The sequence below is a fragment of the Trichoderma aggressivum genome (assembly GCF_033847375.1).
Source record: "Trichoderma aggressivum f. europaeum strain CBS 100526 chromosome Unknown scaffold_041, whole genome shotgun sequence".
Taxonomy (NCBI): domain Eukaryota; kingdom Fungi; phylum Ascomycota; class Sordariomycetes; order Hypocreales; family Hypocreaceae; genus Trichoderma; species Trichoderma aggressivum.
This window is the reverse complement of record NW_026946407.1, coordinates 42,051-60,876: the sequence shown is the minus strand read 5'-3', so window position 1 is coordinate 60,876 and position 18,826 is coordinate 42,051. Positions and strand designations below refer to the sequence as shown.

General features: G+C 46.6%; 8 protein-coding genes across 8 annotated transcripts; 5 read left to right on the top strand and 3 right to left on the bottom strand.

Annotated features, from left to right (window-relative positions):
• Positions 1-327: 327 nt before the first annotated feature.
• On the top strand, positions 328-1,228 carry Triagg1_8389 (uncharacterized protein; the record flags this gene model as incomplete). The annotated part of the gene is made up of 4 exons (XM_062903230.1): positions 328-361; positions 406-593; positions 651-710; positions 764-1,228. 4 exons carry the CDS (start codon positions 328-330, stop codon positions 1,226-1,228), a joined length of 747 nt encoding a protein of 248 aa, XP_062752582.1.
• A 149-nt stretch (positions 1,229-1,377) lies between these two features.
• Positions 1,378-2,685, bottom strand: Triagg1_8388 (uncharacterized protein; the record flags this gene model as incomplete). Its single annotated transcript, XM_062903229.1, has 1 exon — positions 1,378-2,685. One exon carries the CDS (start codon positions 2,683-2,685, stop codon positions 1,378-1,380), a length of 1,308 nt encoding a protein of 435 aa, XP_062752581.1.
• A 394-nt stretch (positions 2,686-3,079) lies between these two features.
• Triagg1_8387 (uncharacterized protein) lies at positions 3,080-6,779 on the top strand (the record flags this gene model as incomplete). Its single annotated transcript, XM_062903227.1, has 11 exons — positions 3,080-3,130; positions 3,239-3,976; positions 4,040-4,241; positions 4,845-5,021; positions 5,090-5,276; positions 5,339-5,405; positions 5,531-5,643; positions 5,719-5,979; positions 6,033-6,123; positions 6,174-6,414; positions 6,469-6,779. 11 exons carry the CDS (start codon positions 3,080-3,082, stop codon positions 6,777-6,779), a joined length of 2,439 nt encoding a protein of 812 aa, XP_062752580.1.
• A 1,065-nt stretch (positions 6,780-7,844) lies between these two features.
• Positions 7,845-9,934, top strand: Triagg1_8386 (uncharacterized protein; the record flags this gene model as incomplete). Its single annotated transcript, XM_062903226.1, has 6 exons — positions 7,845-8,386; positions 8,453-8,558; positions 8,619-9,257; positions 9,309-9,390; positions 9,441-9,717; positions 9,778-9,934. The coding sequence occupies 6 exons, from the start codon at positions 7,845-7,847 to the stop codon at positions 9,932-9,934; spliced, it is 1,803 nt and encodes a 600-aa protein (XP_062752579.1).
• A 610-nt stretch (positions 9,935-10,544) lies between these two features.
• Positions 10,545-11,612, bottom strand: Triagg1_8385 (uncharacterized protein; the record flags this gene model as incomplete). The annotated part of the gene is made up of 5 exons (XM_062903225.1): positions 10,545-10,769; positions 10,824-10,969; positions 11,030-11,151; positions 11,206-11,300; positions 11,367-11,612. The coding sequence occupies 5 exons, from the start codon at positions 11,610-11,612 to the stop codon at positions 10,545-10,547; spliced, it is 834 nt and encodes a 277-aa protein (XP_062752578.1).
• Positions 11,613-13,249: 1,637 nt separating this feature from the next.
• Positions 13,250-13,855, top strand: Triagg1_8384 (uncharacterized protein; the record flags this gene model as incomplete). Its single annotated transcript, XM_062903224.1, has 1 exon — positions 13,250-13,855. The coding sequence occupies one exon, from the start codon at positions 13,250-13,252 to the stop codon at positions 13,853-13,855; it is 606 nt and encodes a 201-aa protein (XP_062752577.1).
• Positions 13,856-14,749: 894 nt separating this feature from the next.
• On the top strand, positions 14,750-16,603 carry Triagg1_8383 (transcriptional regulator family: Fungal Specific TF; the record flags this gene model as incomplete). The annotated part of the gene is made up of 2 exons (XM_062903223.1): positions 14,750-15,442; positions 15,512-16,603. 2 exons carry the CDS (start codon positions 14,750-14,752, stop codon positions 16,601-16,603), a joined length of 1,785 nt encoding a protein of 594 aa, XP_062752576.1.
• A 396-nt stretch (positions 16,604-16,999) lies between these two features.
• Triagg1_8382 (uncharacterized protein) lies at positions 17,000-18,496 on the bottom strand (the record flags this gene model as incomplete). Its single annotated transcript, XM_062903222.1, has 6 exons — positions 17,000-17,132; positions 17,190-17,311; positions 17,368-17,648; positions 17,717-17,900; positions 17,977-18,073; positions 18,369-18,496. 6 exons carry the CDS (start codon positions 18,494-18,496, stop codon positions 17,000-17,002), a joined length of 945 nt encoding a protein of 314 aa, XP_062752575.1.
• Positions 18,497-18,826: the final 330 nt, after the last annotated feature.

The following is an 18,826-nucleotide window of genomic DNA, read 5'->3' as shown; positions in this document are numbered from 1 at the left end:
TACAGCTATTAAAACACCAACTCTACCTTTGCATAAGCATGGCTTGAAAACCGTTTCTACTGAAGAAAACTGTCAGCATAAACTATGAGGGACGTTACGCTAGAACGTTAGGTAGTGAGTAATAAACTAGGCTTTGCTATTGTACCTTCAAATTATTATACAGAGTACTTGTTATTTCGTAGTAGGGTTTCTAGACTAAGTGTCGCAAAACGCAGCTTCGGCGATTCTGTCGGCGATTTTCCACATATGTATGTCACGTCAGACTCATCCAGTATAAATGTTCTAGCCCCATCTTGTAGCTAAAACATTATCAATTTCAGTAACCCAATGTATACATACGACCAAAGAAACAAGTATTTCGGTGCGTCTTATTTCGTGGCTCTATGGAAACTATGAATTACCTAGATGTTGAGCGGCGTGGGGTAATTTTTATTATCACGCTACAGCGGCCGCCAGAGAACCGGCTTACTATGAAGCTGTGCCAAGACCTCATCTCCACATATAGAGGCATTGAGCAAGAGCTGTCAGCTGAGACACTTGAACCTGAGGGTGCTGTAATCTTAAGAGGAAGTGATGCGAAATTCTTTACTACGGTAGGCCGCCTACTATTCTAACATTCAATCGATTACCTGTCTAACAATGAGCAATAGGGCTTAGACTTGGATGAAAGAGGCGTCAACCCTTTCTCCAGTACCGATGGTTTCTATCCAGTACGTCTATCTGACCCCAATCTTGGACTTTTTGTCTCACAGCAGGAAACTAGTTACTTCGCACCCTTCTCGATTTTCCATTCCCTACGATATGCCTCATTACCGGTCATACCTTTGGCGGCGCATGTCTCCTCACTCTTGCCCATGATTATCGCATCATGAACTCCCAACGCGGGTTTTGGTCAATGCCACCCGTGAACCTGGGTCTCCATTTTGACGGCATGGGGTCGTTACTTCGTGCGAAGCTACGTCCACAGGTGTCAAGGACAGTGTTGTTGGAAGCGCACAAGTTCACTGGCAAGGAAGCATTCGAAGCGGGCATTGTGGATGAAATTGCCCCGCCCGAAGAGATGTTAAACAAGGCAGTTGCTTTGGCAGAAAAAGTCAAAGGAAAAGCAAAGATGGGCGTCTTTGCGTTGTTGAGGTTAGAGTTGTACGGGGAGGCTCTGCGAGAGTTTCAAAAGATTAGCCATATCCACAGCCGTGAAGTATCAAGACAGCCAAAGGCTAAGATTTAATCTCACTTTGTGACACAGGAAACTTGCAGCTTCGGTTCGTGCTATATAGCGTACTCTTACGCTTACCATGCATTTAAGGAGCTCAGCACCCTGGTTTAAATTTCAGTATATGCTAAATATTTGCTAGCGTATGAATATCTCCCCTCGTTTTACTGGCTACGAGACTCTTCTATGAATTCAAGCGCTCTGTTTAAATAGACCATAAACTCTCGAGGGTTTTCCGTCATCGGAAAGTGGCCCATCCGTTCCATCTTCTCGAACCGAGCGCCAGGAATTTGGGCTGCGGCTTCGCCACTCATCTCAGGGGTGCAGCTATAGTCATACTCACCAGTTAACATGTAAACCGGACACAATTTCGTATCAATCTTCTCAATACGCCCTCTTCCATCCCAACCACGGAAGTAGAACTTTAGGTCACCTTGGAATATCCCAGCAGATTGAGACGAATAGATCCACCAGATTAATCGTTTTTGGAATTCGGGTGTCGTAGGAGCAATCATCCCACATACTCGCTCTGGGTTTATGACCGATTCATTGAGATGACCACCAAGCTCGTAGGGGGGTTGTACTAAAGGCAGATGAGCGGCTGCTTCCACTGGAATGACTCCTCCAATTCCGAGCTCTTTAGCTTTAATTGCGACCGCAAGACAAACATGGCCTGCCATACTGGCACCAGATACAATAGGCTGGTGGAGCCTCAGTTTTTTGATGACTTGGTGTATAATCTCAACATATGTGTCTTCGTCATTGGTATATCCTTGTGGTGGTTGTTGTTGGCCTGGATATGATCTCCCATGACCAGGTAAGTCAAATGCGTACATAGTATATCGCTCTTGGAGACTCCTGTTGTTCATGAGATCATGATATTCACGGGAGTCGGCACCGGCGGTGTGAAGCCACAGGATCTGCCTTGGTCCCTCCCCTGCGATCTCATAGAAGATCTTAGTGCGACCAAATACAGGCAAATCGAGCCATGCATAACGTCCCACAATAGAATCGTCCTCCTGATCCTCATGGTATCCGGTACCATTTGTGACTGGCGCCTTTGTGTTCACTATATGCCGACGTGCTGCGTCAAGGAAGAGCCTCCACAGCCTCGCGCTTCTTCCAAAGGCTTGAATATCTCCTAAGATACCCACTCCAGGTTCATAACCGAGTATGCGCAAGATACCCCAGTAAGATTGATACGGAGGCTTGGGAATAGGAGAAAAGAACTCTTTCCAGTCTTCAGATCGAGCGGCCAGGGCGAATTCAGTCTGTTGTTGATTGTTCCATCCTAAAAGTGCTTGGCCAGCCCTGATAGTCACAAGTAGGGTACACTGAGTGTCGCTACATGTAATGCCAAACGACACGTCATGTCCAATGGAAGAAACCCGGAACTCCTCATTGGCATTGAAGTAGGATTCCAGTCTGGACAGAGTGGGTCGCAATTCTGCCTCGAAGTTCCAAAATGCCATTGTTGTAACGATTGCAGCAATATCCAGTGCGTCTGTACTCTGTTAATGAAAGCTTGAGTCGGAGTGGCTCTTAGTTGTATTCATTTATATAACAGTGGCTGTATACATGAAGAGGATGTAACTTTCCTCACGGTATTGTAGGATTAAAGCCATTCAGCACACACCAAGATGCGGGGGGAACACGCGTATCCCACTTTCTCCGGATGCTTCGAAAAATCCGACGGCGAAGCCTTAACGCTCTCGGCGTTTTTCCTAGTGACTTTTAGCCCAGTATCCTGAATGGCCCATCTTTAAATATCGGATTCATCTGAAAGGTACAGTGATTACTGTTCATCAACAACTCGAGCTATTAGCGCCGCGACAATATACTGTTCTATTATACCTCATTTACATCATGGCAGATCAGGAGATCCCGAAGAAAATGCTCGCCTGCCAGGTTTTACAGGTATGGCCTCATATATAGTGTTTTAATTAGAGAGAAAAAGATAACTGAGAAGCATATCATTGACAGTTTAATAAACCCTATGTAATTCACGAGTTACCTGTACCTCAGAGCATCGGACCACACGATCTTCTACTGAAGACTGCAGTCGCCTCATTATGTCACACGGATTCTATGGTCCAAGAAGGCACGATGGCAGGAACAACCCTGCCTATTACGGCCTCTCACGAAGGTGTAGGCACGGTTGTTGCAAAGGGTGAGGCCGTGACCAAGTTTGCATTACGCGATCGCGTTCTTGCTGGAATCCCTTTCCATCAGTGTTGGCAGTGTGAAGACTGCAATAGCGAACACCCCCAATACTGCTCGTATCGTACTGGTGGCATTGGGCTTCAGGTCGATGGTGCTTTTGCTGAGTACATCCTGATTGACTCACGGAGCGCGTCGCTTGTCCCAGATGCCTTACACTTTACAGACGCAGCGCCCTTGGCTTGTGCTGGTATCACCGTGTGGCGCGCACTGCTACGAACTGAACTGAAGGCTGGAGATTGGTTAGGCATCGTTGGATCTGGAGGAGGTCTGGGTCACTTAGCCGTTCAGTTTGCAAAGGCCAAGGGGCTGCGAGTAGTCGGGCTAGATGCTCGTGATGAAGGGATCAGTCTATCGAGAGAATCTGGAGCAGAAGTTGTTGTTGATGTGCGAAGTGGGCCCGACTCTGCCGTAAAGCAAGTTTGGAAAGCTACTCAAAACAAAGGCGTATCTGCCACCATTAACCTGAGCGATGCCGCCTCGGCAGCCGCCCTCGCATGTGCTGTGACTAGGAAGCACGGTCGAATGGTACAGGTTGCTCAGGTATGTGAATCCATTCCAAAACATCTTATGTATTCATCGCTTACTAAGTCAATCTATTTAAAGCCCATTGAGGTAAATATTCCACATCGCGAACTCATCTTTCGGGATATCTGTGTGGTTGGCTCGTTGACGGCGTCTCCGAAGCAAACACAAGAGATGCTGGAATTCGCAGTACAGTATGGATTAGAGGTTAAAACCAATGTCTATCACGGCTTGCGAGAGATACCAACCATGGTCAAAGACGCGCATTCAGGGTTAATGAAGGGTAAGAGCGTGGTGGTAATCGATAGCACGCAAGTGTAGATACTCGATCTTAAAGCTGCTTTGTTAGGCACCTGTGCCAATCCCAATCTCTTACCGACGACGCGTGGATTATGTAAGACTGTTGAAAGGTTTACATATATTTAGCAAGCATTTCTTTGGATCGTATCGCCTTCAAGGCAGATGTGTGGGATAAGTGTTCGGCGTTTTATCCCCCACGAGCTAGCACAAAGTACCCCATATCTACCCCAGACTTTCCCCGCGCCCAACGCTGTGCCACGGCCCACGAAGAATACACCGAGACCATCCACAAGGAGACTGCCATGTGCTTCTGGCTTCACCAATCCATACATCCTCAAGGCGGGGACGCACGCTAATGCCAATAGGCGTTATACATACAGCTTTTAGTGCACATGAAATGGGCAACATGATTTAACTAACGGCGATTCATGTAATCTGACAAAGAACGGAAAAGTATTACTCTTGGCTTTTACTGAAGTGGAGAGACTCTTAGCTGAATATGTGACTTCTATATAAGCTACTCATCTGACATGACTCTGACATTAATGTCCCAAAACGTTCCCCAGTGGGCTCGTCATGATTACAGCCGGTACCATGGATAACAAGAAGGAAATCAGCATGGTTGAGGACGCCGATCTAAACGGCGAATCCATCCCACAGCTAGACGAGGCCGAATTCAAGAAAATACTGCGTCGTATCGATCTTCGACTGATTCCACTTCTCTCAGTTCTCTACCTCCTTTCTTTCCTCGACCGAGGCAATGGTGATTTCCCTTCCTCTAGCCGTGCCTCCGCTATTCTATTAGGGAAATATACTGATCGTCGTTTATAGTGGGAAACGCCAATGTTGCTGGCTTGAGCAAAGATTTACATCTCACCGGAACGCAATACAACATCGCTTTGACAATGTTTTTCATTCCGTATGGCCTCTTCGAAGTTCCTAGCAATATACTTCTCAAGATTTTGAAGCCACGCGTGTGGATCCCTATTATAATGCTATCTTGGGGGACGATTATGACGTGAGTAGCAAATCCCGTCAGTCAAGATATAAGAACCTATAACTTAAACAGCGCCAATGTAGTTTGATGGGGATTGTTCAAAGCTACGCTGGCCTTGTGGTAGCCAGAGTTTTCCTTGGTATTGCAGAGGTATTTACATCACTGTTGAACCCGCTGTCTATAATGAACGATATTATTGACAAAGGAGAAAGGCTGGTTTCTTTCCCGCAGCCTCGTATCTTCTGACATGTTGGTATCCACGTCATGAGGTTCAGTTACGAATGGGCTACTTTTATGGGGCTGGTGCCCTGTCTGGTGCTTTCTCTGGTCTTCTTGCCTTTGCCATTGAGAAAATGGATGGGGTTGGTGGGCTTGCAGGATGGCGGTGGTAAGGAGTAACCCTTCTCTCAGAAAAAACGATTGGTATATTTTACTAGATCTGCGCTTACCAAGCTCATCATAGGATATTCATTATTGAAGGACTGCTTACGGTAGTCGTTGCTGTTGCCACCCCCTTTCTTTTACCCAACGATCCCATGAGTTGCAACTTCCTCAATGATACGGAGAAAAAACATGTTGTGAATCGCCTTCGGGAATTCCAGCAAGCCCAACACGACGGTGAAAGTGATCCATTTAAATGGGAATACTTTTGGCAAGCCTTTACAGATTGGAAAATCTGGATGTCAATACTGGTTTATTGGGGGAATGCTATGCCAATTTACGGGTAAGCATTGTGCATTTGCATTGAATAAAAATTTAGCGTTCTCTATCTTCAAGATGGCTCACAATGTTTGGCTTTGCCTCTCACAGCTTTATTTATACCCTACCAGTCGTCATTGACGAGCTAGGCTACTCGGCCACCAACGCGGTAAGTCGAGATTGCCGCCGTTGATAAACCTTTACTAACAGGCAGCTCAGCAACTCCTCACCATTCCTGTGTACATTGCAGCCGTCATAGCTACCGTGACGTCGGCGTATTTTTCTGATCGCCTCAAGACTCGATCTCCCTTTATCATCATTCCACAGCTGTTCGGCGCGCTCGGCTTGGTCATTGTGATGGCCATACCAAAAGAAAGGTATCCGGGCGCGGTGTATGGAGCATTGTTTATCGTAGCTATCGGGTTATATACAACAATTACGGGCGTTGTATCGTGGAACGGTATGCTTCCTTCCTATTATCGTCCCGATATTTCGGCTTGTTGACTGGGAACAGCGAATAACTTGGCGGGAACGTGGAAGCGTAATATTGGACTGGGCCTACAGATCAGTATCGGCAACTTAGGCGGCGCAGTGGGAACAAATATTTACCTCAAGCAGCAGGCACCCAACTATTGGTTGGGATTTGGCTTTTCCCTTGGTATCCTCTTGGTCGCTAGTTCGGCTGGTATGGTCATGCGTGTTGCTTTGCAACGTATCAACAAGAAGCGTGAGAGTATGAGTCGCGAGGAGATTCTTGAAAAATATACGCCCGAAGAGTTGGATCGAATGGGCGACAAGAGTCCTCTCTTCATCTATACTCTTTGAACATGCCATCAAACTCATTTGGCCTTGGAGGCCCTGGATTGCGTCTCGCTATGGATCTCGTCATTCCCTGCTTACATACATGTATCCGCAATCACAATGTCTTAGATCCAGTACTCCATTAGAACTGCTCTGCTTTAAGCTAATATAGCCATCTATGGAAATTAATTGTCTAAATACTCACGCTTCGTATATTAATTATTAGTTTCACATCAAACTCTGGACACGTGTTGCTCTTTTTTGGCCCAATATTAACCATGGATTTACCGTACCCTTACTCTCACGAAAATTCGAGGACCCCAGTTAATATGGAGACGCCTCAGCGTTGCCAAAGGCAGTACTCCGTACATTTTGTCATGACGTTAAATATACCAAACCAAACCAAACTGTACGTTTTGTCAATAAATTCCCATAAACTTACTAATTCATTTTGAAATCTTAGAAAGACGAAGAGTAGTTCGGTCAGTCACTTGACCTGAGGTGCTCCTAAAAACGCCATGTCCCCCGCAACATTGGGCTTCCTGTCAAAAAATCACCGGCGCTATTGCCGGCACTATGACGCGCCTTGGTACCTTCGGCGCCGCATCCTAGCTGATTCGCCGGTAGACCGCATCATCGGCGATTCCTCCCAGGAAAAATCACCTGTGATCGTTCGACCCAAGCACCTAATTCTTCAAGAACATTGTCATGCGATAGTTTTACATAGTGGCGTCTACAGTACATATTATAGACTATTTAGGCAGCTTTAGGATAGGTATTTTGATCATCGCCTAACTTAGCAGCCAAGGAGAAAGCAACACCTCGTACACGATGCAGAGAGACTTCACCAGTGAACTCAAGCCCGCCACTCCGGGGGGGAGCGTCCTAATAGAATCAGAGAGAGCTCGCTCATCAATTCCAGTAGATTCTCTCTCTCAATTCATCTTGGGCAAGGATTGGCTTCAGATGCAGCGGAGGCTCTTGCCTTTGTTAACGGGCCAAAAGCTTCTCTCTAAGCAAACTCAAATGAATCTCTCTCGGCCTGACCGATATCTACTTGGTCTGGCTCGGGCAAAGCTTCTCCGACGAATGGCCGATCAGTATCACTGGTCAGACGAGGAGTACGAGATGGCCAAATACCTCGTTGACGACGTGTCGCCCTATACTCTCCATACGACCATGTTCCGGCAGACACTCCGAGAACAGGCTAGTGATGAGCAGCAGCAGTACTGGCTTCCTAAGCATGGTCGATGGGAGGTGATAGGGGCTTATGCACAGACAGAAATGGGCCACGGGAGCAATGTGCGAGGTATCGAAACTGAAGCTCGATGGGACCCGGTGACTAAGACATTCATCCTCCACAGCCCGACCTTGACAGCAAGTAAATGGTGGAACGGGTCACTGGGTCGCACGGCTACCCATGCAATTGTAGTAGCTCAGTTGCTGGTCCCCAAGAAAACTGCTGCCAAGCATTCAGTGGAATATGAAAGATTGGGCCCTCACCATTTTGTCGTACAAGTTCGAGACAAGGTAACACATCAGCCTTTGGATGGAATTGTCGTCGGAGACATAGGGCCAAAGTATGGCTACGCACCCATGGACAATGCGTTCATGCTCTTCAAGCATCACAGGTAAGCCACATATACCTCAGTAGCTAGCTTTTTAAGCTTATAAGCTAATAGTCGATAAATTCCCAGAATTCCACATGCTACCATGTTGAGCCGATATGCCAAATTAGATCCTCAATCTAGTATTTACACAAAACCAGACGCTCCCAACGTCGTGTATGGTTCACTCACTGAGGTCGGTTTGAGGCTACTCACATGAAATTGGAGTGATGTAGCTAATGCAATGTTGTCTAAGGCTCGGTCACGAATCGTGCATCACGCCAGGCTGGTTCTAGCACGCGCCGTTACGGTCGCAGTTCGCTACACTACCATCAGGCGACAGTTCAAGGATAAAGACGAGCAATCAGAGGCACCTGAAACCTCTGTTATCAATTATTCAACGGTGCAAATTCGTATCTTTCCGCTGCTTGCCACCGTGTTCGCTTTGCATTTCACAGGTCAGGCCATGAAGGAAACTTTCTTTTCTAACCGGGAGAGAATTGCGCAAAATGACTTTAGTGGAATGGCAGAGTTGCACAGCTTGTCATCTGGCCTCAAGAGCCTGTGCACTGACCTAGCAGCTAACGGTATTGAGACATGCAGGCGAGCAATGGGAGGACATGGGTACGGAGGCTACAGCGGGCTAGTACAACTCAATGCTGATTATTTGTCGAAGCCTACTGTTGAGGGGGATAACTGGATGATCACCCAGCAGGTAGCCCGATACCTCATGAAAGTCGCCAAGAAAACCACGGAGATGCAAGAGACTAAACAAGACACAAGAGCTGAGAGATTGCTCAAAAAGTACCAGGTGTCACAGAGTGGAGACAGCTTTAGCATCCTGAACGACCACTCTGCGCTGGCGGACGCTTTTGAACATCGAGCCGCTCGGATGGTAAGTCTAACCAGCATTGTGCGGCGCCACTGAGCTTACTATCATCTACAGACGTTCCGGGTCTATGAAGAGAAAGTCAAACAAGGCCGATCGGAGAACGAGATGCTTATAAAGATGCACCAGTTGTCCCATGGTGAGTTTTCGCTTCGTTTACGTAACTCGGCTATGTTAACCATTCGGTAGCTTATTCCTATTGTATTTTGATTCGAAACTTCCATGACCAGATAACCAACCTGCAGAATTTCGGACAGGAAACAATCGATGTGATGTGGGACTTGTACACGCTATTTGCTCTCTTCACGATGCAGAACAATGCTCTTGAGTTCATTCAAACTGGGACTGTATCACTCAATCAACTCAATGAGGTGCCGGATCGAATTTTCGAACTGATGAAGCGCATACGGCCCCATGCCGTTCGCTTAGTTGATGTGTGGGCTCTACCGGATTATCTCCTCGATAGGTAGGTTCTTCTTCAGTGCCATTTGCTACGTAAACGAACTAACGCAATGTGTTCGCTTAGCTCACTGGGTCGTTATGACGGTCGTGTATACGAGGACATGTTTCATCGCGCTCATGATCTCAATCCCTTAAACCGCATTACCGTCAACCCCGACTACAAGAATCCAGAACTTGTGCTAGGTTCCGGGGATGGTGATGCTATCCTTGCTAAATTGTAGACACACTTCGCGTGTTGTCATCAACAATGATGCGAAATGGAAACATCTAAACCGGCACTTAGAGAATTTTTAGAAATTCATTACGCGGGGACGGCTTGAAAAAGCGTCCCCATAAGTACCACCTGACGGCAGACAATAACTCGTATAAAAGCTGTTCCAAAGGTTTTAATGCATTCTTTTCCTATTTCTTTGACAAGCTTGCGGTAATATAGTACGGCACCTTGTTTAGACTTCCTTGAGAGTCCAGCTACCATCTTACAGCACTTTGGAGTATCTGTAAAATGGCCTATTCATTACCTATCTTGTCAAGTCTCTACGTGGGGGCATAATTTTGAAACGCTTCTGGTCTTTCAAATTACATTGACGACGTGTTATAGCGTAGTTGTTGCTAATACCTCAACGATAATCTGTTCTGCTAGGCCATTTCGGTGACCAATTTACGAAGAAAACTCCTCCAGGTCTCGTGCTTATATACTACTCGATTCTTGATGTGTACGCCTTGCAAGCATGTAGCAAACATGTACACTGCTCTAGAGGTATACCGAATCATCTTATTCTGCGAATTCTTATCACTTTCCATATTCAGACTAATAGTTGACTGAAGAAGATTTTAGAGCTTGGTCTGGCCGCCCTTGTGAGACCGCCAGACCTGAATATGCGGGTCGTTGAGCTCAGAGAAGAGTTGTTTACCTAAGACTCGTTTCACAACCTTCCCCGATGCACTTTTGGGAAACTCTTTGACCACTCGCAAAATTGTCGGTAGCTTGTATCCTGCCAGTCGTGATCGCAGATCAGCACGTAGCTTTTCTAATCGGAGGGATGACGCCTGACAATCCTGGTATTCACATTAGTCTTGCAGTATTTATGCACATATGTTTGAAGAACTTACGTCTCTTAGTATAATAGCGGCGGCCACTCTTTGTCCATATTCCTCATCAGCAACCCCGATGACCATGGCTTCGGTGACATAAGACAAATTAAGGAGCTCGCGCTCAATATCGAGAGCTGAAATCTTATATCCTCCAGATTTTATGACTACCGTCAATTAGCCAGGTGTTTGTTGAATCAGCATTGTGTGGTATTCGTTATACTCACTGTCAATCGAAGCTCGGCCAAGAATGAAATAGTAGTCGCCCTCGCGTCTGGCAATATCTCCAGTCTTGTAATAGCCATCCGGCGTAAAGGCGGCAGTAGTAGCTACCGGATCGTGTAGATATCTTGAGTACATCAGTTTTTCTCATCAGGAAAACGGCTTTGGGGAGTAAACGCACTCTCGGAACATATGTGGGCTTTTCACTAAGATCTCTCCCTCGCTCCCATTCGAGAGTTTGACCTCAAGCCCGAAGAACGGTTTCCCGACAGAGCCCTGCCAATTGCTTTTTAGTTTTGCTGAAATTATACCGCACGACAGATGGGGCAGGAGAAATCTTACGTCTGGATTATTCGAGTCGCCAGGTTTTACGCTGAAGACACTGCCAAACTCTGTTGCGCCATATCTCTCTAGTATTCGCTTACCGTCTAACAGCTTGATCCATTTGCTTTGAAGTGAGAATGGAAGCGCCGCACTTCCTGACATCATCAGACGAAACGATTTTGCAGCGCTCACATAGCCCTGAGTATCAGTCGGGGACATCTTCGAGATATTCTCCTCAAAATACTTCATCAGCCTCATATACATGGTCGGCACTCCGGAGAAAACAGTGAGACCGCCTTGCCGCCAACGCTCCCATATTTGATCTGGGTGAAACCCAGATGACTGAAACTCTATAGTAGAACCAGCAATCAAATATGGGAGGAAGCTGATGCTAATCCCCGTAGCATGGTGTACAGGGAGAGTATGCAAGACTACGTCGGTTTCTTGTAGATTGTACCATTGAGCAACGGCTTGCGCGTTTGTGTCAAGAAAAGATCGCTGCTTAACTGCGCCCTTAGGAGGACCGCTTGTGCCGGACGTGAATATGACCAACCCTGCGCCATGATAGTTGAGATGGTGATCTGACGAAATGATTATAGTGCTAGCAGAAACAGGTGGCTTGCAAATGTGTTGGAGGATCTCCATAGAGACGAAGTCAGGCACGCCTGATTCATGCATCGCACTAGCCAATCCTTCCCCAATTATTGAACACTTTGAAGAATATAATATGCCAACAGATCGTGAGGTTTTCGCAAAATACATGGCCTCGTGTACAGGAATTGAAGCCGCTACACCAGGGTTAGCACTTGACCACGACTATGAGAGATGAAATCAACGCGGCCTACAGATGGGAACTATTACTGCCCCCAACGCAAGTAATGCTAAAAAGGCTATAGCGAATTCATACCCTCCGGCTGCTAGTAAATTGACACAAATTTCCTCGCCTGCCAAAAGTCGGTTTCGCACCCTTGAGTCCAGCCGTGTCCAGAGGGCATTGCGCAGGTACAAGACGTCGGAAAGGAGCTGTTGATGCGTCGCCTGCAAACCATTGGTAGTATCGTTGATAACAAGCTTATCTCGATTGCTTGCGAAGAATAAGAGACGATTAAAAATGGGGAAATTAGGAAGGACATTGTCTCCAACGTGCTTTGGCAACGACTGCCCGCCAATGCTTTGACACAAATTCATAGCTCAATAAAGAGGGATGTTTACGGGTCAGACGCAACAATTTCTTCACTACTAACGCATTGCCATAATATCTATTGAATTTTAGAATGAGCGAAATAAGGGAAAAAAAGATCCATCCACTTGCATTCTTGGTTGGCTTGTGGCCGAGGAGGCGATCCGGCGATTTTTACGGTATGCTCGGCGTTTCGGTGTTTTAATCAAGTGCTTCGGACTAGATTCAATCCCAGAATTTTGGACCACCTTACGCCAAGTAAGTACTGTATTCGTACAAGTCGTAGTCTGCGTTCACGGTTTCTATGAGTACCTAGGTAGATGGACGCAAAGTTATACTCGCATATCAGTATTCACTTCCTTCAGAAAGACATATCGTTCCAATTAGGTGTCCTGTTCTTTTTATTTTTCCTCTTTCTAATGATAATCGTTGCCCCAAATCAATCACTCACGTCATGGATGTATCATCTTTTACGCCGCATATCCTTGAGAGTGTGCCGCATCCCACAAAACACAAAGTGCGCGAATTTCGAAGAAAGAGGGCTTCAATAGCATGCGTTGCTTGCCGAAGGAGGAAAGTAAGATGCGACGCGGCCGAACACGGTCTTCCTTGTTGCAATTGTGAGCTGGATCAAACAGAATGCAAAGTCCAAACAACTAGACGCAAGCGTTTCAAGCCCTGCTATCGTCAAATTGGTTCACTATCAAAAGATCCAAGTCATATGCCACCTACCCCGGTTCAATCGATAACAACACCTTCGAGCGATGAGACGCCGAACTTTTCAGCGCAACAGACATACTTGAATCAAACGAGCGAGCTCGACATCAACGGCCTTGTAGAAACAAGTCCGTGCACTTCCGATGACTTCAATGGACCTGAAGAGCCAGAGTGGCAGAGGCGGTTGAGTTCCTTGCCTCTCGGTGACATCACCAAGTTCGAGATACCTTTTCACAACTTGCAGTGTTTGAATTGTTCGACACCGTGCTATCAAAGATTCAACGATGTGTTAGATGGAATTCGGAAGGCCGTCGACTTGTTACACGAGGCCATGGCTATTCCAGCCCAAATCATGAAGAACTCGCAGGAAACAATACCCCCCGCTAGCAGTTTACCGAATAACAAACTAGACGGCTCTCAGAGAGTCACGGTCCAAGACTTGGATTGCAATGATTTGTCCGACAATACATTTATTTCCCAACTTCTTCAGAGTGGCGAAGATTGGGTATCTTCACGGTCAGCTGGTAGTCCATCTGTCTATATAGGAAACGAAGATCTCGATATGCTGGTTGATACACAAGGGCTAGAGGAGATAACAGACCCGACATAATCTCTTGGGAGATTATATAAATTTGTAATGGAATGATAGATTTTGCCTTCCTTTCCTGTTCGGAAAGTCGCTGTTGAAGATTTTTGCTTAGTACCCAGCATAATTAATATACATATATGTATGTGTGCGAGTGTGAGGTGTCTGAGACTTTGAAGATGGAAGTTGTCAATTATTTATTATTTATGAACTCCGATAGTTAATTATATATCAGCACTTTGAGAATACACTACGGTGGCCGATTGATCTCATTATACCAGTCAAAGGTAATAGAGCCATGTAACTGGGAAAAGTTACTATAACTTTCAAGGTTATAGACTACAAGTCATGTACCCCGGACTATGGGAATGGAAGGGCGTTTTATAGCGTCCGCTAGCTCGTGCTAGTTTTGCCCCGTGCAAAGCCAATGTGCATGCTCAACTCATCCCTGGAGCACTCGGGGCTATTACTTAATAGGCACCCCGCACTCCGCAAAACCCGTAACTCGCCCAACACATTAACATTACTTCTATTTTCTGCCTTGTCTTCCATAGAAATAAATGACAAACCAACATCAAGAGGTTAAGATGGGTCGAGGGGCCAAAGCTTGTAGTGCCTGTCATTGGAGAAAGGTACGTGGGCACCCCTATGCATTCATACATATGACGATAATCGACAACGAAGGCTAAATCTGGTTGCAGGTGAAGTGCGACGTTCAAGCTGAGCCACCATGTACCAATTGCCGGATATTTGGGGATGATTGCGTGTAAGGTTTAGTTATGATGGAGTGCAATTTCCAATGCTCATGTTGACGATGATAGGCCCCATCAGAGAAAGCGGAAAGGCGAGCTTCCGCAAACCATATACTTACCGCCTTCTAAGCGGAGCACCAATAACCAGACCCGTATCACGACCCCAATGCCAGCGCAAGAGCAACAACGGCGAAGCATATCAGCGCCATCGCTACTAACTTCGGCAGAGCCAAACGGAGCAGAGTCAGGAGATCCTCCACGGCCAAGCAATGCGAGTCCCGGAAGCTACCTCGGCCGCGCGGAATATGTCCAAGGGGTAGCTCCGATAGACGAGGAAGACGCGAAGGACTATGCTGATGAACCAAACAACGCCTTCTCTGAAGTAGATCAAAGGTATCTTCAAGAACTCGGAGCATTAGAATTGCCCACCCGCGTTCTTGGGGACAGTCTAGTTTCGCAGTTCATGGAGCGATGCTATCCGTGGATGCCTATCGTGAATCGATCAGAGTTCCAAAAGACAGACGACTTCGAACCTTCGTTACTACTCTTCCAATCTCTCTGCACTGCTGGCTGCAGGGTTTCAATGGCCCCAACAGCCCAGGAGGTTGGCCAGGCATTTTATCACAGAGCCAAAGCGTTGTATTATTCTGGGCATGAGAAGAATCCACTCGTAATCGTCCGCGCCATGTGCATGCTGCAATGGTGGAATCCTTCAGGGCCAGAGCATGTATCGATCGACTCCAGTAGCTTCTGGCTGCACATGACAGTTGGTCTGGCGCATCAGATTGGACTCCACCGGGAGCCAGACCGGGAGCAACCTCATGCAAGTTTGCGAAGGAGACTGTGGTGGACGATATTCGTAAGTAATTCGTTATTGGTTTTGCGAGCAAACAGCAAACCAGATATACTAACTCTGCCAACTCAAAAGTCTCGAGACTGTTTGATCTCCATGTGCCACGGACGGCCGCGGGCTATACATCCCGAAGGTTTTGATGTGAGGCCGCTAACGTTGAACGACTTCCCTGAACCTAATCTCGATGTCCACTTATTCCTGTCTTACGTTGACATATGTGGAATATTGGGCGATCTGACTGAAGCGATCGTTAGAGACATATTTGGTCGAGCAAATCGAGTGGCGATTGAAGCAAGGTTGTTGAACTGGAGTCGCCATTTGCACGAGGATCTGCGGATATACCACCAAGCTGGAAAATTGGCCTCATACAATTTTAAGGTTCGCCAGTTGTGGGTTGCGTACTTTACTGCTTTGGTGCTTTTGTTCCCAACAACAGCTCATGCGCCTTCCTCTATGGCGTTATTGGCCACATCCTTCATGGTGGCTATTTTCGAGGAGTTTCTGAACCGGGGCGAGTTGCCAATGCTGGCACCTGTATTCGTTTTCTATATGATGACTGCAGGTTTGGTCCAATCAACCGGTCTAAGATGCCTGAACCTCGAGGTTGAGACGCGCCATGAGTTGGATATTATCCATCAATGTTTGGCAGAAATGGGGAAGAGATACCCGTCAGCCACCGGCGCGCGAAGGGTTATCCGCGCTGTTTGTCAGGCTGCTACCAAGCAAGACAAACAGACTGGGCTATTGATTTATACAATAGATGACAACCAGCGGCAATACCTAGAGCAATTAGGACCGGAGCTGTGTCCCAAGTGGGATGCGATTCACCGTATGTGTCAGGACGCAGGGGAGACCACTGCTAGGCAGAGAACAGCGATCAAACGCCCACGTCTCATAGCAACAGGGGCTCAGAGAGGAATACCTGAAGATGGGTTTGAAGATGTGGGGCGACTGGCGACGGAATTTGATCCAAACCCGGTGCTTGAAACAGATAATATGCCGCCCTCATTGGCAATAGACCCTCAGCAAGAGGTATTAGATACACATGAATATTTTATGGAAGGCATGGACGGTTTTGGAAATATGGCATCATTAGGAAATTGGATGCTAGGCACATGGGTAGGAGGGATGGTGGATGTGGCCTCGCTAAATGCTTTCAACAGCTAAACATGCACAAGAACAGTGGTACCTTACCGGGGAACTTGCTTCGTACAATAACGGCATTTTGATGAAATGAACGACAGAGAAAACTATAAATATATAACACATCGAATACAGTTACTGAATTTCCTTACCAACTTGTAACTCTTTATAGATGTACTTAAAGTAATATTCCCTGATTTACTCATCTGCCTTGTATTTACATTAGGGCTAAATAGAAAGTGCTATCGTAGCACATAGTACCCGATAATGATATTAAATAAGATGGTATGCATTAGATTTACTTCAAGCCCCTTTTTTGCCTCTAAATTCGTATCTGAGTGCCACCATACCCAATGAGATTCTTCTCATGAGATACCAGAAACACCAGATCCGGGCAGGTCATATATTTGCCATTTGGAGTCAAGGGATATTCAACCTTTTCTTTGGCACATCATCGCCGAAAGCAAATATGACCTTCTGAATTTTGCCTTTCTCGAATTGCCTATATGCCTCCTGGGCATCTTCTACGGAAATGATATTGTCACACATGAAACTGCTTCGCTTTAAGTATCGAGTCTGCTCAATATAAGAAGTAATCCATGCGACTTACCCCAATAGATGTTGCGTCTTTTTCAACACCTCAAGCGCTGGAGGGAAAACGGCACGAACCGGACAACGGCCCATTTGCAATCGTAAGTTCTTGTGATACGCCTCATTTCCAGTCCACGGAACCTAGTGCCTAATGATCAGAATAGAATAACCCCGGCAGACGAGGGTGATTGACATACCTCTCCATAATGTACACCAATACTACTGATAACACCCCAAGGTCGCAGTATATCAAACGCTAGCCTCAACGCCTGACTCTGGCCCACAATTTCAAGCGCAACATCGATTCCTCTTCCTTCAGTGACTTCAAACACGCGCTTCTTCAGGCCTTCAAGATCAGTAGCAAAGTTCAGCGGCTCAGCGCCCAGTTGTTTTGCTCTCTCGAGGCGGTCAGGGATAGAGTCAATGGCAAATAGATGTCTCGGTTTGAATTGGAGAGCTGATACTATGGCGCACAGGCCTACAGAGTGGCAGTTGCGTGGTCAATAAACAGTCGTTTGAGTGATTCTAAGCTGCGATGAGTCTTACCAACCGGACCACAGCCGACCACAGCCACGACTGCGTCCTTTCTCTCCGTGTCTTTCAGCAAAGCATAGCCATTACTGGCGGCAAAGTATCCAGTAGGTAATATATCAGCCATCAAAACGAGAAGCTTCTCATCGATTTCTGGCGGAGCTAGGACGGCAGTACTATCTGCCAAGGGGATCCGCACCTAACTGATACGTCAGGCATAACTGAAGATCATAACATAGAGATGACATGGCAGAAAGCCAGAGACAAGGACTTACATATTCAGCCTGGGCTCCATCTAAGACTGTGGTACCAATCAATGCAACCTTGACGCAACGGGAGGTTAAGCCACGAGTGCAGTAGAAGCATTCCCCGCTAAGTTCACTCAATATTAGAACTTCTCTCATGTAGTTGGTCCAAAATGGCTAAATGTTATGGGTGTGACAGACCACTGTATCGAGAAAGGGCATGTAATCTTATCCCCAGCATTGAACAACCTTATATCAACCCCGACTTGTGTAACAATGCCGCTAAACTCATGTCCCAAAATGAAACCACTCGGGACCTCGTGATGGCCACGATACATGTGCAATTCGCTGCTCGACGCGATCAGCTTTGCAAAAAAAGATGTAGCTGTAAAGCTACCTCATGGGTTACAAGGAACACGTACGTTCCACAAAGCCCAGCATATTGCACTTTGACAATAATGTCTCTGGAATCCTCAATTTGAGGCAAGGGCCGATCCTCCACACTGACGTCGTATTTCCCGTTGAACACAACTGCACGCATTGTCGCCATGTCGTATCAACTTTGACAACGTATAATTTTTGTTCTGCACTTGGAGAAGAGAGTGATATCGGAGGGGTTTACACAAGATCGTTATCCATTGATGCGACGAATGACCTTTAGTAAACACAATAGGACTCATCTATTCCGTCTACAGAATAATCCAACGCTATTTGGACTTGTTTGTACAGGCATCGCCTCCAACCCTGCAATCGCCGAGCGGGGGATCACTCGGTGATTTTGAGTTTTGTGGCGCCCACTAGCTCGACAACGAAAGTACCGTCGAGAGTTATCGCCGACGTCATTTGATCGAATTAATCGGAGTTAGCATCATATTGCTCT